General features: G+C 42.9%; 1 protein-coding gene across 1 annotated transcript; it reads right to left on the reverse strand.

Moving 5' to 3' along the window:
- Positions 1 to 9,489: 9,489 nt before the first annotated feature.
- Positions 9,490 to 20,711, reverse strand: tmem30b (transmembrane protein 30B). Its single transcript, XM_060933607.1, has 8 exons — positions 20,547 to 20,711; positions 20,062 to 20,254; positions 15,938 to 16,045; positions 15,747 to 15,854; positions 15,569 to 15,659; positions 14,604 to 14,747; positions 13,788 to 13,994; positions 9,490 to 13,291 (listed from the first exon to the last, which is right to left on the reverse strand). The coding sequence occupies exons 2-8, from the start codon at positions 20,245 to 20,247 to the stop codon at positions 13,110 to 13,112; spliced, it is 1,026 nt and encodes a 341-aa protein (XP_060789590.1). The 5' UTR covers positions 20,248 to 20,254; positions 20,547 to 20,711; the 3' UTR covers positions 9,490 to 13,109.
- Between the last annotated feature and the right edge of the window lie 378 nt (positions 20,712 to 21,089).

Below are 21,089 nucleotides of genomic sequence, written 5' to 3' on the forward strand. Positions count from 1 at the left end.
ACTAAAACAAACCAAACTCAGCTTTGGAAAGTCAACAAGTGAGAGAAAAAGAAAGAGGGAAGAAGGTGAGTTAATTTTGCCAGTCACTGACAGTTATGTGCCGGAATGCTTATGATCATTAACAGTGCAATTTTAATTAGCATTTCAAGCAACAACAGTCGAAGCCACTTAGCTAGATAGGATTTTCGTTTTCCAGGCGGCACAAACTCTTTTATTCTCTCTCTCGATTTGATTTGGTGCGTTTCAGATCAGAAAAGGCTGGACAGTCATGACCTGTTGTTTATGAAGTTATTGGGTACTGACGAGACTTGAGCTATTTTGCTAACTTACCAGACTATAGGCTAACGTGAACACAAGACACTATTGTTTTGATCACTGGTTGTATTTTCGAACGGAAATGAAAACGGGTAGCAAACTTATGTTCACATTTCATTTACAACATGATGTACCACCTCTGACTGCTTTCTGTCAATCATGAAGAGCCCAGCCGCGTTCACAGCTCCTCCTCCGATCACCAGCTGGAGATGAGCCTCCTCTCGGGAAGTCTTGTCCCGCACCTCTTATTGACTCCCATCTCCAGTGAGGCTCAGTCTCCGAATGGAGCGTTTTAGTCGGTTTTGTCCAATAACCGTCTAGTATTTTGCTATTGAAAAGGGCATATATTTTTTAAAAAGCAATTAAGGTCCATTCAGGCTCGGCTAGATTGCGTTGTGACTCTCACTCACTTACTCACTCACTCACACACTCACACTCTCACTCACTCACTCACTCACTCACTCACACTCTCTCTCTCACTCACCCGCACGCGCGCGCACACAAAATACTTTTGTGATCATGCAGTTTTGAAATTGTTAAAATAAACATGTTCACCTACATGTTCATCTTGTTGGGCTTGTGATTTTGACTCGTTTCCAAAATGTATGAAAAGTCACCATATTAGGACTTTTTTTTTGGCAAATAAGATGTATCGCAATGTTTGACCTCGGTATTTGAAAAATCCTGGTTACGGCCCTGTTTACATCCTCGACATGAGTGCAGCCATTACTGCCACCTGTGTTGCCAGATTGGGCGGTTTCCCGCCCAATTTGGGTGGTTTTAAGTGCATTTTGGCAGGTTTTGAACATATTTTGGGCTGTAAAACGTCAGCAGTATCTGGCAACATTTTTTTTACTTAATACAAGAAATTAATGGATGCCAACGTTTTTGCCAAAATGGTATTTTATTTTCCATTGTTTAGGCAGCTTCAGCATCATACTGTGAGATTCTGTTCAAATTGTTTTTTTTCTTCTATGAAGCCTGAGCCATTTATTTTATTAGTTTATAATTATTGTTTAATTTAGTCTTCAGGAGAGACTGACTGCACACAGTACTAGTATTAATAGTTTTTTTTTCTTACATGAAAGCTGAGGCATTTATATTATATTTTAAGGTAACTTCATGTTGTGCTGTGAGGTTCTATACACTTTAACTTTTGAACCAACAGGAGCATTTGGATAAGTAAAGCCTATTTTTCTGCATTTTTGTAGTCCTGGTAATCTTTTATATTGGTAAAGTTGTTTATAGGACCATTTCTCAGTGTGTTTTTTTAATCAATAGTTTTTCAGTAATAACTTAATATTTAACATATCACTCAATTTTAAACAACCCCCGCGCCTCCCCCATGGTCTCCAAAATTTCTGTGGGAAACACTGGGTGCGTAACAACGCTAATCAAGCTTAAACTAGACGACCCGCCTCAAATACCTGTCCCGGGTAAATGTTATCCCAATTTTAGATGGCCTGTTCCAAACCATCCCACCCCATGAAAAATTCATGCTTGCATCTATCTATCTATCTATCTATCTATCTATCTATCTATCTATCTATCTATCTATCTATCTCTGCATGCTTTGCGTGCATTATGTCTGCCGCTGGCAGACATTTTACCATTTTGCACCCTGCTGTAAATTATTTATACCCTGCTATTCTCCCAAACTTTGAAGCCCCTGAAAGGGTAATCTGTCTTTGTCAAATGTCAACACATACCACTACCATACCATACCACCACTGGCTAGCTAATCTCACTAAGTAGCACAAGGGCACTAGTGTTAAGGTTCCCTGGCACAAAAGTAAAACGGACCCCACCAGCACATTTTAACTGAATGATAAACAGTATAACCTCATTAACAGTATAACAGTATAACCTTATTAACAGTATAGGTAGGGCATAATGCCAGCCTTGACAAAATGTTAGTTACACATTGATTAGTGAGCTACTGCTAGTGTAATCTCTGCAAACTAAGGTCAGGACAGATCGTGGGACAGATAGTTAACTAAAGCTTCTATGCTAGCAGAGCAAGATTAGCATGCTAGTCTAGTTGCTGACCAACCAATATAAAAAAATATTGATGATAAAAATCGTCTCGTCTCGTCTTCTTCCGCTTATCCAGGACCGGGTCGCGGAGGCAGCAGTCTAAGCATGGAAGCCCAAACTTCCCTTTCCCCAGACACCTCGGCCAGCTCCTCAGGAAGAACACCGAGGCGTTCCCAGGCCAGCCGAGAGACATAGTCCCTCCAGCATGTCCTGGGTCTTCCCCGGGGCCTCCTCCCGGGGGGACATGCCTGGAACACCTCCCCAGGGAGGCATCCAGGAGGCATCCGAAAAAGATGCCCGAGCCACCTCAGCTGGTTCCTCTCGATGTGGAGGAGCAGCGGCTCTACTCCGAGCTCCTCCCGAGTGATTGTGCTTCTCACCCTATCTCTAAGGGAGCGCCCAGCCACCCTGCGAAGGAAACTCATTTCAGCCACTTGTATCCGTGATCTTGTTCTTTCTGTCATTACCCAAAGCTCATGACCACAGGTGAGAGTCGGAACGTAGATCGACCGGTAAATTGAGAGCTTCGCCTTTTGGCTCAGCTCCTTCTTCACCACGACGGACCGGTACAGCGACCGCATCACTGCGGAGGCTGCACCGATCCGCCTGTCGATCTCACGCTCCATCCTTCCCTCACTCGTGAACAAGATCCCGAGATACTTAAACTCCTCCACTTGAGGCAGGACTTCTCCACCAACCTGGAGAGGGCAAGCCACCCTTTTCCGGTCGAGAACCATGGCCTCGGACTTGGAGGTGCTGATTCTCATCCCAGCCGCTTCACACTCGACTGCAAACCGCCCCAGTGCATGCTGAAGGTCCTGGTTTGAAGAAGCCAACAGGACAACATCATCCGCAAAAAGCAGAGATGAAATCCTGTGGTTCCCAAACAGGATTCCTTCCGGCCCCTGGCTGCGCCTAGAAATTCTGTCCATAAAAATTATGAACAGAACCGGTGACAAAGGGCAGCCCTGACGGAGTCCCACATGCACTGGGAACAGGTCTGACTTACTGCCGGCAATGCGAACCAGACTCCTGCTCCGTTCGTACAGGGACCGGACAGCCCTTAGCAAAGAGCCCCGAACCCCATACTCCCGAAGCACCCCCCACAGAATACCACGGGGGACACGGTCGAATGCCTTCTCCAGATCCACAAAGCACATGTGGACTGGTTGGGCAAACTCCCATGAACCCTCGAGCACCCTATGAAGGGTATAGAGCTGGTCCAGTGTTCCGCGACCAGGACGAAAACCGCATTGTTCCTCCTGGATCCGAGGTTCGACTATTGGTCGAATTCTCCTCTCCAGTACCCTGGAGTAAACTTTCCCTGGGAGGCTGAGAAGTGTGATTCCCCTATAATTGGAGCACACTCTCCGGTCCCCTTTCTTAAAAAGAGGGACCACCACCCCAGTCTGCCACTCCAGAGGCACTGTCCCCGACCGCCACGCGATGTTGCAGAGGCGTGTCAACCAAGACAGCCCCACAACATCCAGAGACTTGAGATACTCAGGGCGGATCTCATCCACCCCCGGTGCCTTGCCACCGAGGAGCTTGCAAACCACCTCAGTGACTTCGGCTTGGGTAATGGACGAGTCCACCTCTGAGTCATCAGCCTCAGTCTCCTCAGTGGAAGACATGACGGTGGGATTGAGGAGATCCTCAAAGTATTCCTTCCACCGCCCGACAATGTCCCCAGTCGAGGTCAACAGCTCCCCACCCGCACTGTAAACAGTGTTGGCAGAGTACTGCTTCCCCCTCCTGAGGCGCCGGACGGTTTGCCAGAATTTCTTCGAGGCCGACCGATAGTCCTTCTCCATGGCCTCCCCGAACTCCTCCCAGTTCCGAGTTTTTGCCTCCGCAACTGCCCGAACTGCAGCACGCCTGGCCTGCCGATACCCGTCGGCTGCCTCAGGAGTCCCGGAGGTCAACATGGCCCGATAGGACTCCTTCTTCAGCTTGACGGCATCCCTTACTTCCGGTGTCCACCACCGGGTTCGGGGATTGCCGCCACGACAGGCACCGGAGACCTTGCGGCCACAGCTCCGAACAGCTGCGTCCACAATGGAGGTAGAGAACATGGTCCACTCAGACTCAATGTCCCCCGCCTCCCTCGGAAGCTGGGAAAAGCTCTCCCGGAGGTGGGAGTTAAAGACCTCCCCAACAGAGTGCTCGGCCAGACGTTCCCAGCAGACCCTCACCATACGTTTGGGCCTGCCAGGTCTGTCCAGCTTCCTCCTCCGCCAGCGGATCCAACTCACCACCAGGTGGTGATCAGTTGACAACTGAGCCCCTCTCTTCACCCGAGTGTCCAAGACATAGGGTCGGAGATCAGATGACAAGACTACAAAGTCGATCATCGACCTCCGACCTAAGGTGTCCTGGTGCCACGTGCACTTATGGACACCCCTATGCTTGAACATGGTGTTCGTTATGGACAAACTGTGACTAGCACAGAAGTCCAATAACAAAACACCACTCGGGTTCAGATCGGGGAGGCCGTTCCTCCCAACCACGCCCCTCCAGGTGTCACTGTCATCGCCCACGTGAGCATTGAAGTCCCCCAGTAGCACAATGGAGTCCCCAGTCTGAGCACCCCTCAGTGCCTCTCCCAGGGACTCCAAGAAGGCCGGATACTCTATACTGCTATTTGGCCCGTAGGCACAAACAACAGCAAGAGCCCTCTCCCCAATCCGAAGGCGCAGAGAGGCGACCCTCTCGTTCACTGGGGTAAACTCCAACACATGGCGGCTGAGCTGGGGAGCTATAAGGAGGCCCACACCAGCCCGCCGCTGCTCACCACGGGCGACTCCAGAGAAGTGGAAAGTCCAGCCCCTCTCGAGGAGCTGGGTTCCAGAGCCCAAGCTGTGCGTGGAGGTGAGCCCGACTATCTCTAGCCGGTACCTCTCAACCTCCCGCACAAGCTCAGGCTCCTTCCCCCCCAGCGAAGTGACATTCCATGTCCCAACAGCCAGCCGCTGTGTCCGGGGATCAGGTCGTCGAGGCCCCTGCCTTCGACTGCCACCCAATCCACACTGCACCAAACCCCTACTGCTACCTCTGTGGGTGGTGAACCCACAGGAGGTCGGGCCCACGTCACCTCTTCGGGCTGAGCCCAGCCGGGCCCCATGGGCAAAGGCCCGGCCACCAAGCGCTCACATACGAGCCCCAACCCCGGCTCCAGGGTGGGGCCCCGGCTGTGTCCTACCGGGCGACGTCACGGTCCTGGATTTTTTCTCCATAGGGTTTTTTTGGTGAACTGCTCTTGGTCTGGCCTGTCACCTAGGACCTGTCTGCCTTGGGAAACCCTAACAGGGGCATAATGCCCCCGACAACATAGCTCCTAGGATCATTCAAGCACACAAACCCCTCCACCACAATAAGGTGGCAGTTCTAGGAGGGGATGATAAAAATAGCTGGGCTAAAAGAATAATTGAGTACCAAAATGCATTTAACATAGAAAGGACAAGACTGTGTTCTATCAGGTGAAAACAGTTTGACCAAACTCTTTGCTCCAGCACGTTGCCTCATCAGAAGTCAAGCATTCAGAAGAATCATAACAGAAGAATGTCTCTCCCTGGGTGAAACCATTTCAAAATTTCGGGGGTTGGGTGGGGTGTGAAATAACGTAAATAACGGTAGGTAGAGATGAGATGAGGGCTTAGTATCTCTGTAGATAGATAATTGAATTTCAAAAATGTGTTTTAATAAATACTTTTTAAAATAGGGGGGCAACTGGGGTGGCAAGACATATTTTTACAGTGGCAACTGCCACCTTTTGTCACCCCTTAAAACCGCACCTGCTTACAGTGGCTGAAAACACATAGAACTTTACTCCAGCATTTGTCCTTGGATATCTTTGAGTTAGATGGCCTCAAGTGCGAGGTCCCTTTATCACCGCTAGCAGTGATATTTATCAATCTTTTCTCCACACACCAACTCATTGAGGCACTTGTGATAATTGAAAATTCAAGAATTTTGGCACACTGATCAAATGTGCATAAACTCACAAATTTCCATTGAGCAAGAGACTGGGTGTGCTCCCAGAGCTCTATAGCACCCCTGAGAACAAGCTATGGTTGAGATGAAGTTGCTCGGATGGGCACAAGATTTGGCGTGATCAGTACTCTTGTGATACAGGACAAAGTTCACTTGGTTGTATTTGACTTTGCCCAACAGAAAGTGAGCCATGCTGGATAGAATGTGGGATTTTTAAACTTTCCCATGTTGTTTTGAGGGGCTCACCATGGCTAAAAACTCATGGATCTTTGCACATTTGTCCTCTGATATAATTTGAGGTCATACAGTAAATCAGTCTAGGTGGGCTTCATATGAATTTCATAGCACCCCCAGTTCAAAAATACAGATTTGACACCTTGTACATATTCGAAAACTCAGGAAATTTCATGCACTCGTGAAAATAGGGCAAAAGTTTATTATTCTTGGGTTATTTGCCATGGGTGAGGCTAGAAGATGACATAGCGCCCCCTAACATTTTGGATTCAAATTTATACCTTCAGATGCCACAATGTTCAGGAGTTTTGGAGGGAATTGTTCTAAGACAAACATATTTCCTATTGGTTTGCATTAGCGCTGCCCAACAGGAAGTCGGCCATTTTGGAATTTGTGATGCTTTAACTTCTTATGTACTCTTTCCCACTTTTCCTAGGCAGTTCATCAGTTTTCCTTAAAAGTTGGCAGGAATATCACACATAATGGAACTGAATATAAATTATCACTATACGCGGATGATTTGTTATTGTATATAACCAATCCCACTCACTCTGTCCCTGCTGTTTTAAGTATTCTGGAGAACTTTGGCAACTTTTCAAGTTATAAATTAAATCTGGGGGAAAGTGAATGTTTTCCCATTAATATTGTAGCATGTCATCTTCAACAGGCAGGTTTACCTTTTTGATTTAGTCCATCAGGGTTTAAATACCTAGGTATTAACGTGACTCGTTCTTTGTCTAGCCTTGCATCTAATTTCATTCCCCTTATCTCAAAGGTTACTTCTGATATTCAAAGATGGGGTAATCTCCCCGTTTCATTAATCGGCAAGATCAATGTCGTTAAAATGAATATTTTACCAAAATTTCTATTTTTATTCCAGTCAATTCCTCTTTTTCTGCCAAAACATTTCTTTGACTCGCTGGATCAAATAACCTGTTCATTTATGGAGCACTTGCATGTGACGTCACAGCCGATCCAGATTGTGACAGACGCCATCTTGTCGGTCAAATGCCATATTTCCGCCTTCTACCTTTTCTTCTGGAAAACCCTACTATATACAATTCTACTACAACGGCTGCGGCTACAAGCTCTCCCTACCTGTGCATGTTTATGTATTTTGTGTGTATTTTTGCGTGTTGTTCGTCTGTACCGGACTTCAATATCCACTACAACCGTATGGACTTACTGGACATTGGTTTCCAGCAGAAAATGACGGTTTGTAGCGATTTCCATCGCATGCACAATATTCCGGATGAGATAGCGAGACCAGCGGGGTCCCCGTGGATTGTTATCGGAAGCAAAGCGAAGGAGGTGGTGTCCGGAGCGGAAGCAAAAGCGAGGCTGCAGGCAGAGCCGGCCTGTTGACTAAGCTCAGAAAACAGCTACTCAAATCTCCACTGCTAAGCCTCCATCTCTCCAACGCCAGATCCATGGTAAACAAGATGGACGATTTGGAATTACAGCTGGAATTACCTTATTCTATAATCGGCTGGTCAGTGCTATACTCAATACTTAAGTGACTTACCTGTCCAATGAGGATTATTTTCTTGTTTACAAGATGCCACATCTGAGTCGCTGACAAATCCTGAATTTCTGTAAAGATAACCGTCCAGAGATTTATAAGCACAGTGCTTCACCACTGAACAGCGAGGGAAAGTTGATGAGGTAATTATACACGTCTGGGTATTCCGCTGGCAGTTCAATATCCACTGACACGGTCGTGAAAACTCCGTCCTGTAAGCCACAAGGGTCACTAATCTGTAGATCGTTTATTTTAGACATATATCTAGTTATCTGTTCATTAGAAAAATGAGCCGTGCAGTCCGTCGGTTGAAATTGATCCATTCTGTACACGAGTGCAGCAGTATTCAGCTGTTTTTTTTTTTTTTACTGACAAGATGGCGGCTGTGTACTTTCCGGCCACTATTGGGCTGTTCACATTCCTAAACTTTGCTACTGGTTAAAATTTCCCAGATTCTGTTGGTGTAAATTGGAACCATCATCCTGTAGGGGATCCTCAATACCTGCTCTACTTTATTCCTCTTTACCTACAAAACCCTCTCTATATACTGATAACCAAGTGGTTCTTAACACACTCCATCTGGTATCAATTTAGACGGCGCTTTAAGTTTGTAGCTGCATCTTCTTCGGGTCCTTTAAATAACCATTTATTTCCTCCATCACTTTTGGACTCAACATTTTCAGTATGGTTTGATAAGGGTATTACACAATTCAAAAATTTATGTAAATGGTGTCTTCGATAGCTTTGCCAATTTGTCATCTCGCTACAGCCTCCTTGTTACTCATCTGTTTGGCTATCTTCAAACTCGCAATTTTGTTACCAAGTATTTCCCCAATTTCCCCTCTTGACCTCCAGAACAGCAGTGGGAAACCATGCTATTATTTATTCCTCATGACAAGGGAATCACTTCAAAGTTGTATGATGTTATCTTGGCTTGTCACCTTTAGTTTATGGGTCTGAAGCACCATTAGTCATGCCAACTCCGAGGGGGGGAGGAAACCCATAGGTCCTGCTAAGTATTTATTAAAACATTTTAGTAGCAATTATGAACAGCTTGAATATTCAAGCTAATACTGTTAGAAGGAATCATTAGCCTATGAAGATCAATCCTTTATAGGTTTGAGATTGGACAAATGATTGCATTTCATCAGATTTACTTCTGATATCAGCACTTAAAACCAAGAAAAATTTTTTTTTTAAAAACACCATGAAGAGATCACGTGAATGAGAGAAAGCAAAGAGAAGAGGGTTTTACTCTTCAGTTTTGCATGCTGTCCTCACATCACAAATAAGTAAAACCATCTGTATAGTGCCTTTCAAATTTTTCCTCCTGATGTGATTTCTATAGAGTATACACAACCAAAAATAACCACAATGAACAGGTCAAATTCAGACTTCAAATTGTTTATTCCCCAAGAACAAAGCCATTTCATCACTCAAAATTGCAGTTTGACTAAATATATACAGTACCAGTTTAAAAAGTTTGTACATCCCTTCTCATTCATAGGTTCTGTATTTTGACTATTTTCTACATTATGGAACAACACTGAAGACATCAAAACTATGAAATAACATAGAACATGTATGGAATTGTGGTAGTGTTTTGTTTAACTTTTAAACAATATTTGATATTTACCCCACACAGTAATCCATAGGTCAAGAAACGCTCAAAGTAAAAGCAAAATGGCATCCATCATTACTTTAAATACATGAAGTGTCATTATTAAATAGAATTAGATGGTGTCCAACTATTTAACTGGTATTGTACATTTTAAAATTGGAAGAGTTTATCTGGTATGGCACTAGCAGTAACAGACTAATCTCATTATCTCTAGCCGCTTTATCCTGTTCTACAGGGTCACAGGCCTATCCCAGCTGACTACAGACAAAAGGCAGGGTACACCCTGGACAAGTCGCCAGGTCATCACAGGGCTGACACAGAACCATTCACTCACATTCACACCTACGGTCAATTTAGAGGTCACCAGTTAACCTAACCTGCATGTCTTTGGACTGTGGGGGAAACCGGAGCACCCGGAGGAAACCCACGCGGACACGGGGAGAACATGCAAACTCCGCACAGAAAGGCCCTCGCCGGCCACAGGGCTCAAACCCAGACCTCCTTGCTGTGAGGCGACAGCGCTAACCACTACACCACCGTGCCGCCCTAACAGACTAATCATTCAGAAAATTTACATTGTTGAAAGAATCTCATTCAAAAGGCCAGCATTTGTAGACCACGCACAACAGTCTTTTCCATCTTATCCGTTTCAATATTCTTTTGAACATGCCTCATACTGTAGACCTCCCCTCACACAGGTGCCCATTTGCTGAACAAGAGCTGATTTTAAAATAGAAAAATCAGTGTGAAGCCATTTCCTTGGTTCTCTGCATACTATATTTATATGGAACTGTGTACTGAGTCATATCAGAAGGCTTTTTTTTTTAAACTCATTTTGAACCTCACCAGTACTACATTAACATGAGTTAGTAAGCCAATTGCCTTAGCAGCCTGTATAGTGCATTGCATTTCAGAAATGTGAAAGCAAAATATACATTTTCTGAATTCGCTTATAAACAGCGTTGTCTGTGTCCCCCCCCAGAGTCAGAAATAAATTTGTATCAGAATGCAACAACTTCCAGGTGAGTTCTGCTCCTGAAGTCTACATCAGTGATGATTTTGATCACACAAGTCATTTAACAAGCTTCACTTCAGCCACTAAAATAATAAGACCTGTAAGATGGGCAAGCTGATGAGGACCTCATCTCATTATCTGTAGCCGCTTTATCCTGTTCTACAGGGTCGCAGGCAAACTGGAGCCTATCCCAGCTGACTACGGGCGAAAGGCGGGGTACACCCTGGACAAGTCGCCAGGTCATCACAGGGCTGACACAGACAGCCATTCACACTCACACCTACAGTCAATTTAGAGGTCACCAGTTAACCTAACCTGCATGTCTTTGGACTGTGGGGGAAACCGGAGCACCCGGAGGAAACCCACGCGGACACTGGGAGAACATGCAAACTCCTCACAGAAAGGCCCCCGCCTGCCACAGGGTTCGAACCCGGACCTTCTTGCTGTGAGGCGACAGTGCTAACCACTACACCACCGTGCCGCCCCTGATGAGGACCTGTTGAATAGAATATTGAGACGGAATCAGTGTTGCACAGAAGTTATTGAATGGAAAACTATATTTTGACCTTAAAACTACATTTCACTGAAATACATTTCTGTGAGCAACAGCAAGTGAGTCTCGACAATGCAGTGAGTTTGTTCATCACAGCAATATAAAGCTTTTAAAATACACACATAATACACCTTTAACTTTAGCTGGAAGTCACTGGTTGACATGACTTGTTACACTGGCATAAAATGGGCTTTTCCAACAGTTACAAAACAGCAGTTTTTTGGGGTGGGGGTGTTTGAACAGTCCCTGAAAAAGTTCTCACCAATTACCAATTTAAAAAAAAAAAAAAAGTTTTGAACACAGGTAAAAGGTTAATCTGAGGAAAAAGTCCTATAGTAGATAAGTACTTTTATATTAGGATAATTTCTAACAATACAGCTAATTTATGCATTTCAGATAATTACTAAAAATGGCTTTATAAAGTCAGGAAAGCAAACACTCAATTTTAAAGCTCAATCCTCACATATGGAGTAAACATATGACTTGATTGGAATTAAATAAAACTTTGCGATATAAAAAAAAGTAAGTGTGATGGCTTTGAGCTATGATTGTCAAGAGATGAATTACCCTTCATACAGCCCCTGAGAAACACACTGATGCCAAGCTTTGGGACCACCAGAGCCTAAGAGTGCTATTCACCTTTCTGAACACATACAAAAATTGAAGGGGGGGGGAATACTGAGCTGAAGCATTAAGAGTCTCATGATTTCCCTTTAAAACTGTCTTTAGGATGACAGCAAAAGTGCAACATTAAATTTGCCAATAGTGTATTTTGTAAGACAGTGGGGTCTGTATTTGTGTCAAACATTGAGTTAGTGTAGCCTTTGAAGGAAAACTCCACCCTGACACCCATTAAATATGGGTCAATTGAAATATAGCTACGGAAAAAAAAAATTAAGAAGCCACTTAAGCATCCACTGAGTTTGAGTCTGAGTTTTTCCATACCTGTATTGTAGTGTGCTTAGTGATTCTTGCATTAATTTGCTGGATGACGTGACATTTTCATTATTCCTGTGAGACGCTAGCAGTTGTGATGCACTGATGTCACATGTGGGAGAGGCACATCACTACCACAATATTAAAGTCTATTACAATAGTGTTTCATAGGAGAAATAATTTAAACGATCTCAGACATCTAGTAATTAGTAATGCTCAGGTTCTGCCGTTTTCATAGACGTACTAGAGACAGCAAGCATAAGACAGTTCTAGAAGGTCATGCAGTCACATGATGCAGTTTTACGATGCAGTTTTACAGAGCTATGGCAGAAACTCAGCTTGGCGATCCACAAGATGACAAATGCAATAGTGCAGGAATGAAGCTGATCTGTTTGAGCAGAGTGTACAGATGAGGAAGTGAAAGAAGTGGACAGACAATCACTGCTGTATCACCATTAAATAGAAAAGAATTCCCATTGTCACCACTACAAGCAGGTAGCCAAATAGCATTGTGGGTAATGGAGTGAAAATAGACCAATATGTTGACATTTAAACTCTAAAAAGTCAACTCAATCTTGGATAATAAAATGTAAAAACTTGCACAAGTTGGTCAGGATGGATTTTTCCCTTTAATACCAGATTTAAAGTATTTTTTTCACCTTTAGTCCAACTGACTTATGCATACTGTACAGTGTATACTATGCTCCTAGTCCAATATTTTACTGCATTTCAGATTCAAACCTGTAAAGTGTTCTGAAGGGCTCAAAAACACTGATCAAAAACAAATAGCAAAAGCTGTGATCTGGCTGGGATTTTCTGAGGATAAGAAAAAGAACAAGGTAACAAGACAATCTTTCATACTATATATGCAAGTACAACCATATTATGCGCCATCATCTGGAAACTTGTATTTTGCGTAAACAATGAGCATGACTACTGCCATGACAATGCAGAGAGAACCTATCACAAGGTAGGCAATGCCCAGGAACTGATTCTTTCCTCCCATCCAGGAAACGTTGGTGAACACCACTTTCTTTGTGCCGTCAAAGCTCTGTACAGGGTAATCTGGATTGTAGACTAAGGATCCAATCACACAAATTCCATGTTCTAAAATGTCCACTACATACACTACCAGAACAAACTAGGTGATAAAGCAAATGATGCTTTCAAATAAATGTTAAAATGTCTGAATATGACCATGTTATTTGATATGGCAATGGTTTTAAAATGAGTGCCTTCATATTCACCAATACAATGAAAATGGAAAAACCTCACAAGAAATGTTTAAGTGATCAAACACCAGCCACACTTAGACTCAAGCCTGCCATACTCTCGTGCTCTTCCTGTAATATTTTGGTTACACCCAACCAGACAAACCTGTCCATGTGCATTTGTAGCTGATAGGGTTCCACCCATCATAGATAGAATTTGTATGCAAACAAAGCTGAAAATTCAAGAAGAATATTCTAGTCTGTGCAGTTTGGAGCATACATGTGCACGCACACACACCTTCACTAACTGGAGGGGCTCAGTGTGTTAATTGCAGCCGATAGAAGGATACTGTAGTTGATCTCTAAGGTATAGTTTCCAGCAGGCAAGCCATCTGCATAAGCTCCCCCAGTGACTCGCCCATACAGTTTCCTGAAGTTGGGAAGTGCTGCACACCTCATCCACACCAGGAAGTCCTGGTTCAGGAAGCCATTATTGGCCTGGTCATTTGGGTCCAGCTCATACACAGGTTTTGGCCAGTTTATGGGCTTTGTTGTACCTGAGAAAGAACATAAGCTTTCATCTATTATGCACTGGATCAGTAGTCACAGCTTTTTCTTAGACATATCAGTTCAGTTTGCTGCATTATATGCAAAATGATGGCAAATTAAAAGAAAAGTTAAGTGTCTTGATAAGGTATGGGGCCACCTTACACGACACTTGACCTCTGGAAGTTGCTGGAACTGTACTGGAGAGATGAACATCATTCTTCCAAAAGATATGCCCTGAATTGGCATTTTGATAGAGAGCACTAATGTCAATCCAAAATCTCCTATAGATGTTCCTCTCTTCCTGTCTCTTGTGATGTGCCGTGAAATTAAGTGCAATTGTTACCACCTTGAAGTTAATATTATTTTGCTATAACTGTCCCAAGTCCTCAGACTGTTACAAAGCACAGACAATGGAGCTTGGTGGAGGAAATACCAGCTTGTTCGGTGTTTTCTTTTAAATAAAAACAGACTATTTGAACGGGTATTTGATCAAATTCAAAATCATTTCATCCATAAAAATCTCTGTGGTACAATCTGACTGGATTGGTTAGTTCACTCTGTCAATAATGACCACTCACGATCATGTTATAATGTGAGAATGTAACTTGGATCAATACCTGCGAATGCCTTAGTGAAGGAGCCATTGACAGAAGCAGGATTCCTGTATTTGACGTTGTAATCTGTCCACCATGCAATTCCTTTCCTGTCAAATGGAACCAGCATCTTCTGCCCATTGACAATCCGGTATAGCTTAAAGGAGTCTTTCCAGAAAAGACAGACAGTCATGAAGAGTATGCATGTTTATAGGCTCGTTGTGAGAGCCTATAAACATGCATATAAGCAAGAGGTGTGAAAACCTTTAAGGATTCTGGTTTAAACAGACTTTGCTCAAGGCCAAAATATTCTTGTTGAGAATCCAACATTAACATCTAAATGGAGAACAGAAAGGAAAATCAGTGAGGTGTGTTTGATGCAGGGTAGGAAGATCAGGCCTTGTTTATCAAGCTGAATACAAACTTATTTATTCGTAAATCATTAGCAGAAGAAATGTAGCACTCTCGGCAGTGGTCAGAAAAACGTTCATATCCTCCCAAGTTTGCACATATATAAAAGGTGACCAACATGAACCTAGATTGATCAGCTTCAAATCTTTGACAATTTTATAAATGGATTATATAAAAAAAAAAGAAAAATAAAATTAGCTATTCAATTAAGACAAAAGAAATCATGCCCTATGATAGGAGGAAGAGCTGCATTAGTGGAAGACTTTATGCATGCTCGTTCAACATTTTGTATTTTTCACCTCTTTGCGAACATCACTAGATGTAAATCAGCTGTGCTTGATTGTTTTCAGGTGATTGGCATTTAACAACACTTGCATGCAAGTACAAAAATATCAGCATTACCAAAACTGTTTTGCCAGATCTGGCAGGAAATTTTAATTTCAGTATGGCCTACAACACAGCTTCACTGAAGAGAATCATGACATTAATCTTAGGCATGGTCATTCTTCCAAGTTTTTGACTTAAATTTTAATAAAAACTTGGTTGAATAGGTGTTAGAAGAATTGTAAATGTAGTACCATTGAACATGCTGTTTGCTATGGACCCACAGGGAACAATAGGCGTCTCACTGGCATTATTCCGATAGGGAGAGCAGGTGCTTTCTGGAGACTAGCGGTTTAGAAAATTATTCAAATTAAGTAGACTGAAATAAGTATTGAATAACAATTAGGAATGATGCATAAGGCAAGACCATACCAGAAAGTACTTTCTCTCCCCCACCAGTTGGTTGAGGTCAACAGACACGCCGTATGATCTGTAGTTCTGATAGTAATTAGACAGACCATAGTAGAAGAAGACAGGGCCCTGAAAACAAGAAGTTTTTCATAATTTAACAGCTAGGTCACAAAGAGGAGTGAAAATGGAAAAAGTGGACTGAATGATGGTACCTCAAAAAGCTCATTGAAGGAGAATTTGACCTCACATACACAGTTTTTTTTAGGAGCGTCCGCACATTTGGCACAGGAAGAATCATCTGAATTGCCTGTGTAATCTCTCTGTTACACATAAAAGGTAAAGGAATAGTTCAACCACAAGGACATTTACACAATTTGCCTGAGGAAATTAGCCAGCCAGAATATGCTTGTGTCAAAATTCTATTTTGCACTGCAACTAGGAGCCTAATGTAGTTAATTACAAAGAGAATGCCATTTCCCATCTCAGCATGTTTGTGTGAAGAAAAAGAAAACCTTGGGACACCTCCATCACCAGTTGCCTTTCTACATTTTTGCGCCGTCAAAGCACATGAAACTTATTTTAAAATAAATAAACCCACCCCACTACTTTAACCGCACTTTTACAGTTACTGGCCTGGGGGGCTATTGGTACTGTTGTACTATAGTAAACTGGTGTTTGATTTTTACCAGTTGTTGGCATGGAATTACAAGTTGCAACTTTGCATCGAATTCAGCATTGTTCACAATAGAAAAGATACAGAACATCTTTTCAACACACTTACCGTTTGCCTTTTGAATTGAATTATTAGTAGTGACCATCTTAAAGGCATAATCACCTAATCACTCTCAGAAAAGGGTTTCGCTCAGTCAGGTATAAGCTGTGGCTTCCAGAGTTACAAAGGTGAAACTGTTAGAACTGATGTTAGAAATGAGTGCAGATCTGAGTGTACAGAATGAGGCATGACAAACAACAAATCTGCATCTGATTAACTCCTATAGCAGTTTAATTAATCAAAAATGATGCGAGTTCAGTGCAAATGACGAATCAGCTTCAGCTGCATGAAAAATAGAAACAGTCCATCTCACTTATGGCCCTTTTCCACTACCCTTTTTCAGCTCACTTCAGCCCGACACGGCTCGCGTTTCGACTACCTTAGAGCAGCACGACTCAGCTTGCTTCAGCCCTACTCAGCACCCAAAACTCGCACGGTTTTGGAGTAGGGCTAAAGCGAGCTAAACCGAGCTGAGTGGGGCTAGGGGCGTGAGGAGACACTCCCCTGTGCACTGATTGGTGAGGAGGAGTGTCCTCACATGCCCACACACGCCCTGCAAGCACACTGGGATCTGTAAACACCGTAAACCCGGAAGAAAAATTACGAATTACGAGAATTTCTGAAGCCTTATACGCCTCGCCTCATCTATACGCTCTTGCCAGTATCTGTTGGCGTTGTCAGTCACAAGCCACAGCACCAAGACCAGCAACACTAACGACTCCATGTCCTCCATGTTTGTTTACTATCCGGGTCGTGAGACTACCGCTTAAAAGGTCACTGACGTCACTGTTTACGCCGCCTAACGATATCACGTTACGTCCACCCACTTTCGCCAACTCCACCCAATGTGTCCACCCACTTCCAGCCAGCACGGTTCAGCGCGGTTGTAGTCGAAATGCAACTCCAACAGCCCCACTCAGCACGGCACGGCTCAGCCCAACTCAGCCGCGTTGGTAGTGGAAAAGTGGCATAAATCACATATGCATATTGTGTATCCTGTCTACAGCCAATTTCCATTAAGTACACCCTAATTTATTGGTGCCGAGTCTATAGCGAACCAGTCAAAAGAAAGCATTCGGTAGGCTATCAAGAGCTGATGAGGATCCAAGGGATAAGAGTTCAAGATCCTAGGAAAGAAGTAGAAAGACAGTTACAGCAACGAGTCCTCATTTTTGTTTATGAAGCTGTTTAAGGCCAGAGGAGAACCATTTTCCACCCTCACCTGCAAGTAGTTGTGAACAAAAACAAACCTGTATTTCATAAGGGTCATTCCACATCAATTCAACCAGGGCCCACACACTTGGGTCTCAAATTCTGAAAAAAAGAAAGAAAATTCACCAGGATGTACCCATGTTACCTAGGAGAAACACTGTAAATTTATTTGAACGCAAGGTGTATACTTTCCATGTTACAGCCAGTTTTACGGGGGGGTGTCAATTTTGTTCAGACTTTTTTTGTCAAAGTTCACAAGCCCATAGCTCAAGAACTAAACCATGTCGGAGGCTCAAATTTTGCATGCTGGTACATAAATAGGAATAGTATGTAGCAAAACTGTCATTTTGGGTCTGGATGATCCTGCATGGTCATAGCACTCCCTCAACAATGATCAAAATTTTATTGGAGTTTTTGGCTGTGCTCTGTTTAGGCCTTCAGAAGACATTTTTACCCAACATAGGCTCTTGATTCCCCCCCCCCCCCACTTATTGAGAAGTAGAAACTCAAAAAGCAATAACAGAAAGGAAGCTATCAGTGTTTGAACAGAAGACCTCAAGTCTGACAAATCATTTTGGATGTCATTTTCAGAGCACCATAACACCTTGTGGGAATGTGCACAGATTTTTAAAATTCTCTATTCTCCATGATCCCTTCTTTTTAAAAACACCAATTTGGCTTGCCTTACTCGAATCTCTTATTTTCCACCCTGAACATGGGCAAAATGCACCACTGAGAGCAATGTTTTCTATAACATTAACGTAAAGAGTAAATAACCAAAGGCCAATTTTGCCCTGACATGATCACCTGAGTGCGCCTGTGCAGGGGTGGAGGTATCCTTTTCAATTTCAATGATTCAGTGATTTTAGGGGCACTGAATCACTGAAATTGAAAAGGATACCTCCACCCCTGCACAGGCACACTCAGGTGATCATGTCAGGGCAAAATTGGCCTTTGGTTATTTACTCTTTATGTTAATGTTATAGAAAACATATTGCTCTCAATGGTGCATTTTGCCCATGTTCAGGGTGGGTGGAAAAAAAAAATTCAAGCAAGACAAGCCAAATTGGTGTTTTAAAAAAAAAAGGGATCATGGAGAATAAAGAAAAAGATATTTAAAAATCTGCACACATTCCCACAAGGTGTTACAGTGCTCTGAAAATGACATCCAAAATGATGTCAGACTTGGTCTTCTGTTCAAACACTGATAGCTTCCTTTCTGTTTATTGCTTTTTTTTTGAGTGTGTGTCTACTTCTCAATAAGGGAAGAAAGTCAAGAGCCTATGTTGGGTAAAAATATGTCTTCTGAAGGCCTAAACAGAGCACAGCCAAAAACTCCAATAAAATTTTGATCATCTTTGAGGGAGTGCTATGACCATGCAGGATCATCCAGACCCAAAATGACAGTTTTGCTACATACTATTCCTATTTATGTACCAGCATGCAAAATTTGAGCCTCCGACATGGTTTAGTTCTTGAGCTATGGGCTTGTGAACTTTGACAAAAAAAAAAAGTTTGAACAAAATTGACACCCCCCTCCCCCAGTAAAACTGGCTGTAACATGGAAAGTATACATCTTACATTCAAATAAATTTACAGTGTTTCTCCTAGGTAACATGGGTACATCTGGTGATTTTTTCAGAATTTGAGACCCAAGTGCATGGGCCCTGGTTGAATTGACGTGGAATGACCCATAAGCAAAAATGCTGAAAAGACAAACTACCAAAATGGCTGATGTGAAGCCACCCAAGCTCACCCAGCCACAGATGGCTGTGGCTTGGTATGTTTTACTTTTGAAATTAAATTATATAATCCCAAAAACACGTGACAATATCCAAGAATCTTGAATGGCCTAGGCTTGCCCAGCAAATTTGTGGTACACAACTGCTCCTGTTACTCACTCAACTAAAGGACCAAGAAGCTAACTAATGAGCTGGTAAAAGATCCATTTCTGCACAAATTACATGCTACATTATATTTTAGTATGGGGTTACAAATATCTGCAACTGTTAACATTATTGTACTTAATTCTTGATGAAGCTGATATTACATTATGATTTAACCACAAATCAAGCTTTTTTTCAGGTTGTTGAACTATTACACACAAATACGCCCACCCCAAACTGAGTTTGACTACAAGAATGAAACTGGAATAAGAAAGCCATCAGTGGAATTTGTGCACAAACAGATTTTAACATTCTTCAGAGTTGGTGAATGGGATGATTAATTTAAAATCCTGCAAACAGCAAACTTGTTTTGGCTGTCTAACCACATTTGAGGCAAGTGAAAAATTGCATACATTCAGTTTTTGAAACGGACATCCAGACTTTCAGCGCCTATATTCTAAACTACCTCCAGCACTTTGATGTTCTGCGATGTGACAAAGAGTGCCACTCCGATACCAATGAAGGCCAGGCCAATGAGAGTGAAGCCAGGGATGACGATACCAGCGGACAGAATGGGCTGCCAGGCAGGAAGTCGCTGCTGTGTGAATGCAGTGTTATCTGGCCTGTTAGCCATGGACCCGTCTGCCTTCATACTTGCACTATATGAAAGGAGAACATCGCGGTTATCTGGGCTATTAATCATTTTAAAGAGAGTCTATTTAGTCTCAATGAAGTTTAGAACAGATTTGAAATGGAGGGAGTTTATCCAATCAGCATTTATGAAGCGTAGCACACAAAGCCTCCTTTTATTGGTAAAGTTTAGTATTTGTAATTTCATGTAATTAGCTGTTCGTTTGTCGAGTGCATAGTTATGAAGACTTCTTTAACAATAAGGTCAAGCTGAACAATATCTCCAGATCAAAGTTACTTTTTTCATGACTCTATACTCACCTTTCCGATAAGCTGCACTTAAAGCCGAGGAGGTATTGAATCAAATTAACCAAAGAGACCGAATTTAAATTACTATTGCTTTTCTTCTATAAACAAACCGTCGACGATGGCGGAGGAAAACCTCACCCTACCTGTAGTGTTACCTGAAACAGGAACTCACTTCCTGTAGGCGGGGCTTCTTCTTTTATATTGTTTTATGGCGGTTGGCTTTTGGGTGCATTACCGCCACCTTCTGGACTGGAGTGTGAACCAGAATGTTTACTACACTATTGTGCTAAATTCTCCTAAAAATTCCTGTATCATTTATTATCTGACCTCAATTGCAGCATCTCTCTGATACCTAGTGTCATATGATTCCTTTGAAGCGTCTTTTTAAGTGTCTGTCTCTCTTGTTGATATCTAGGACAATCCAACATCACATGCTCCACTGTTTCCTGTAGTCCACAATGTTCATATCTTCCATTAACATGCTTAACCATTATGTTTAATGTACTGTTCAGACCAGTGTGACCAAACCTCATCCTTGATATAATGTCTTCCTTC

The sequence above is a fragment of the Neoarius graeffei genome, chromosome 11 (genome assembly GCF_027579695.1).
Source record: "Neoarius graeffei isolate fNeoGra1 chromosome 11, fNeoGra1.pri, whole genome shotgun sequence".
NCBI classification, from domain to species: Eukaryota; Metazoa; Chordata; class Actinopteri; order Siluriformes; family Ariidae; genus Neoarius; species Neoarius graeffei.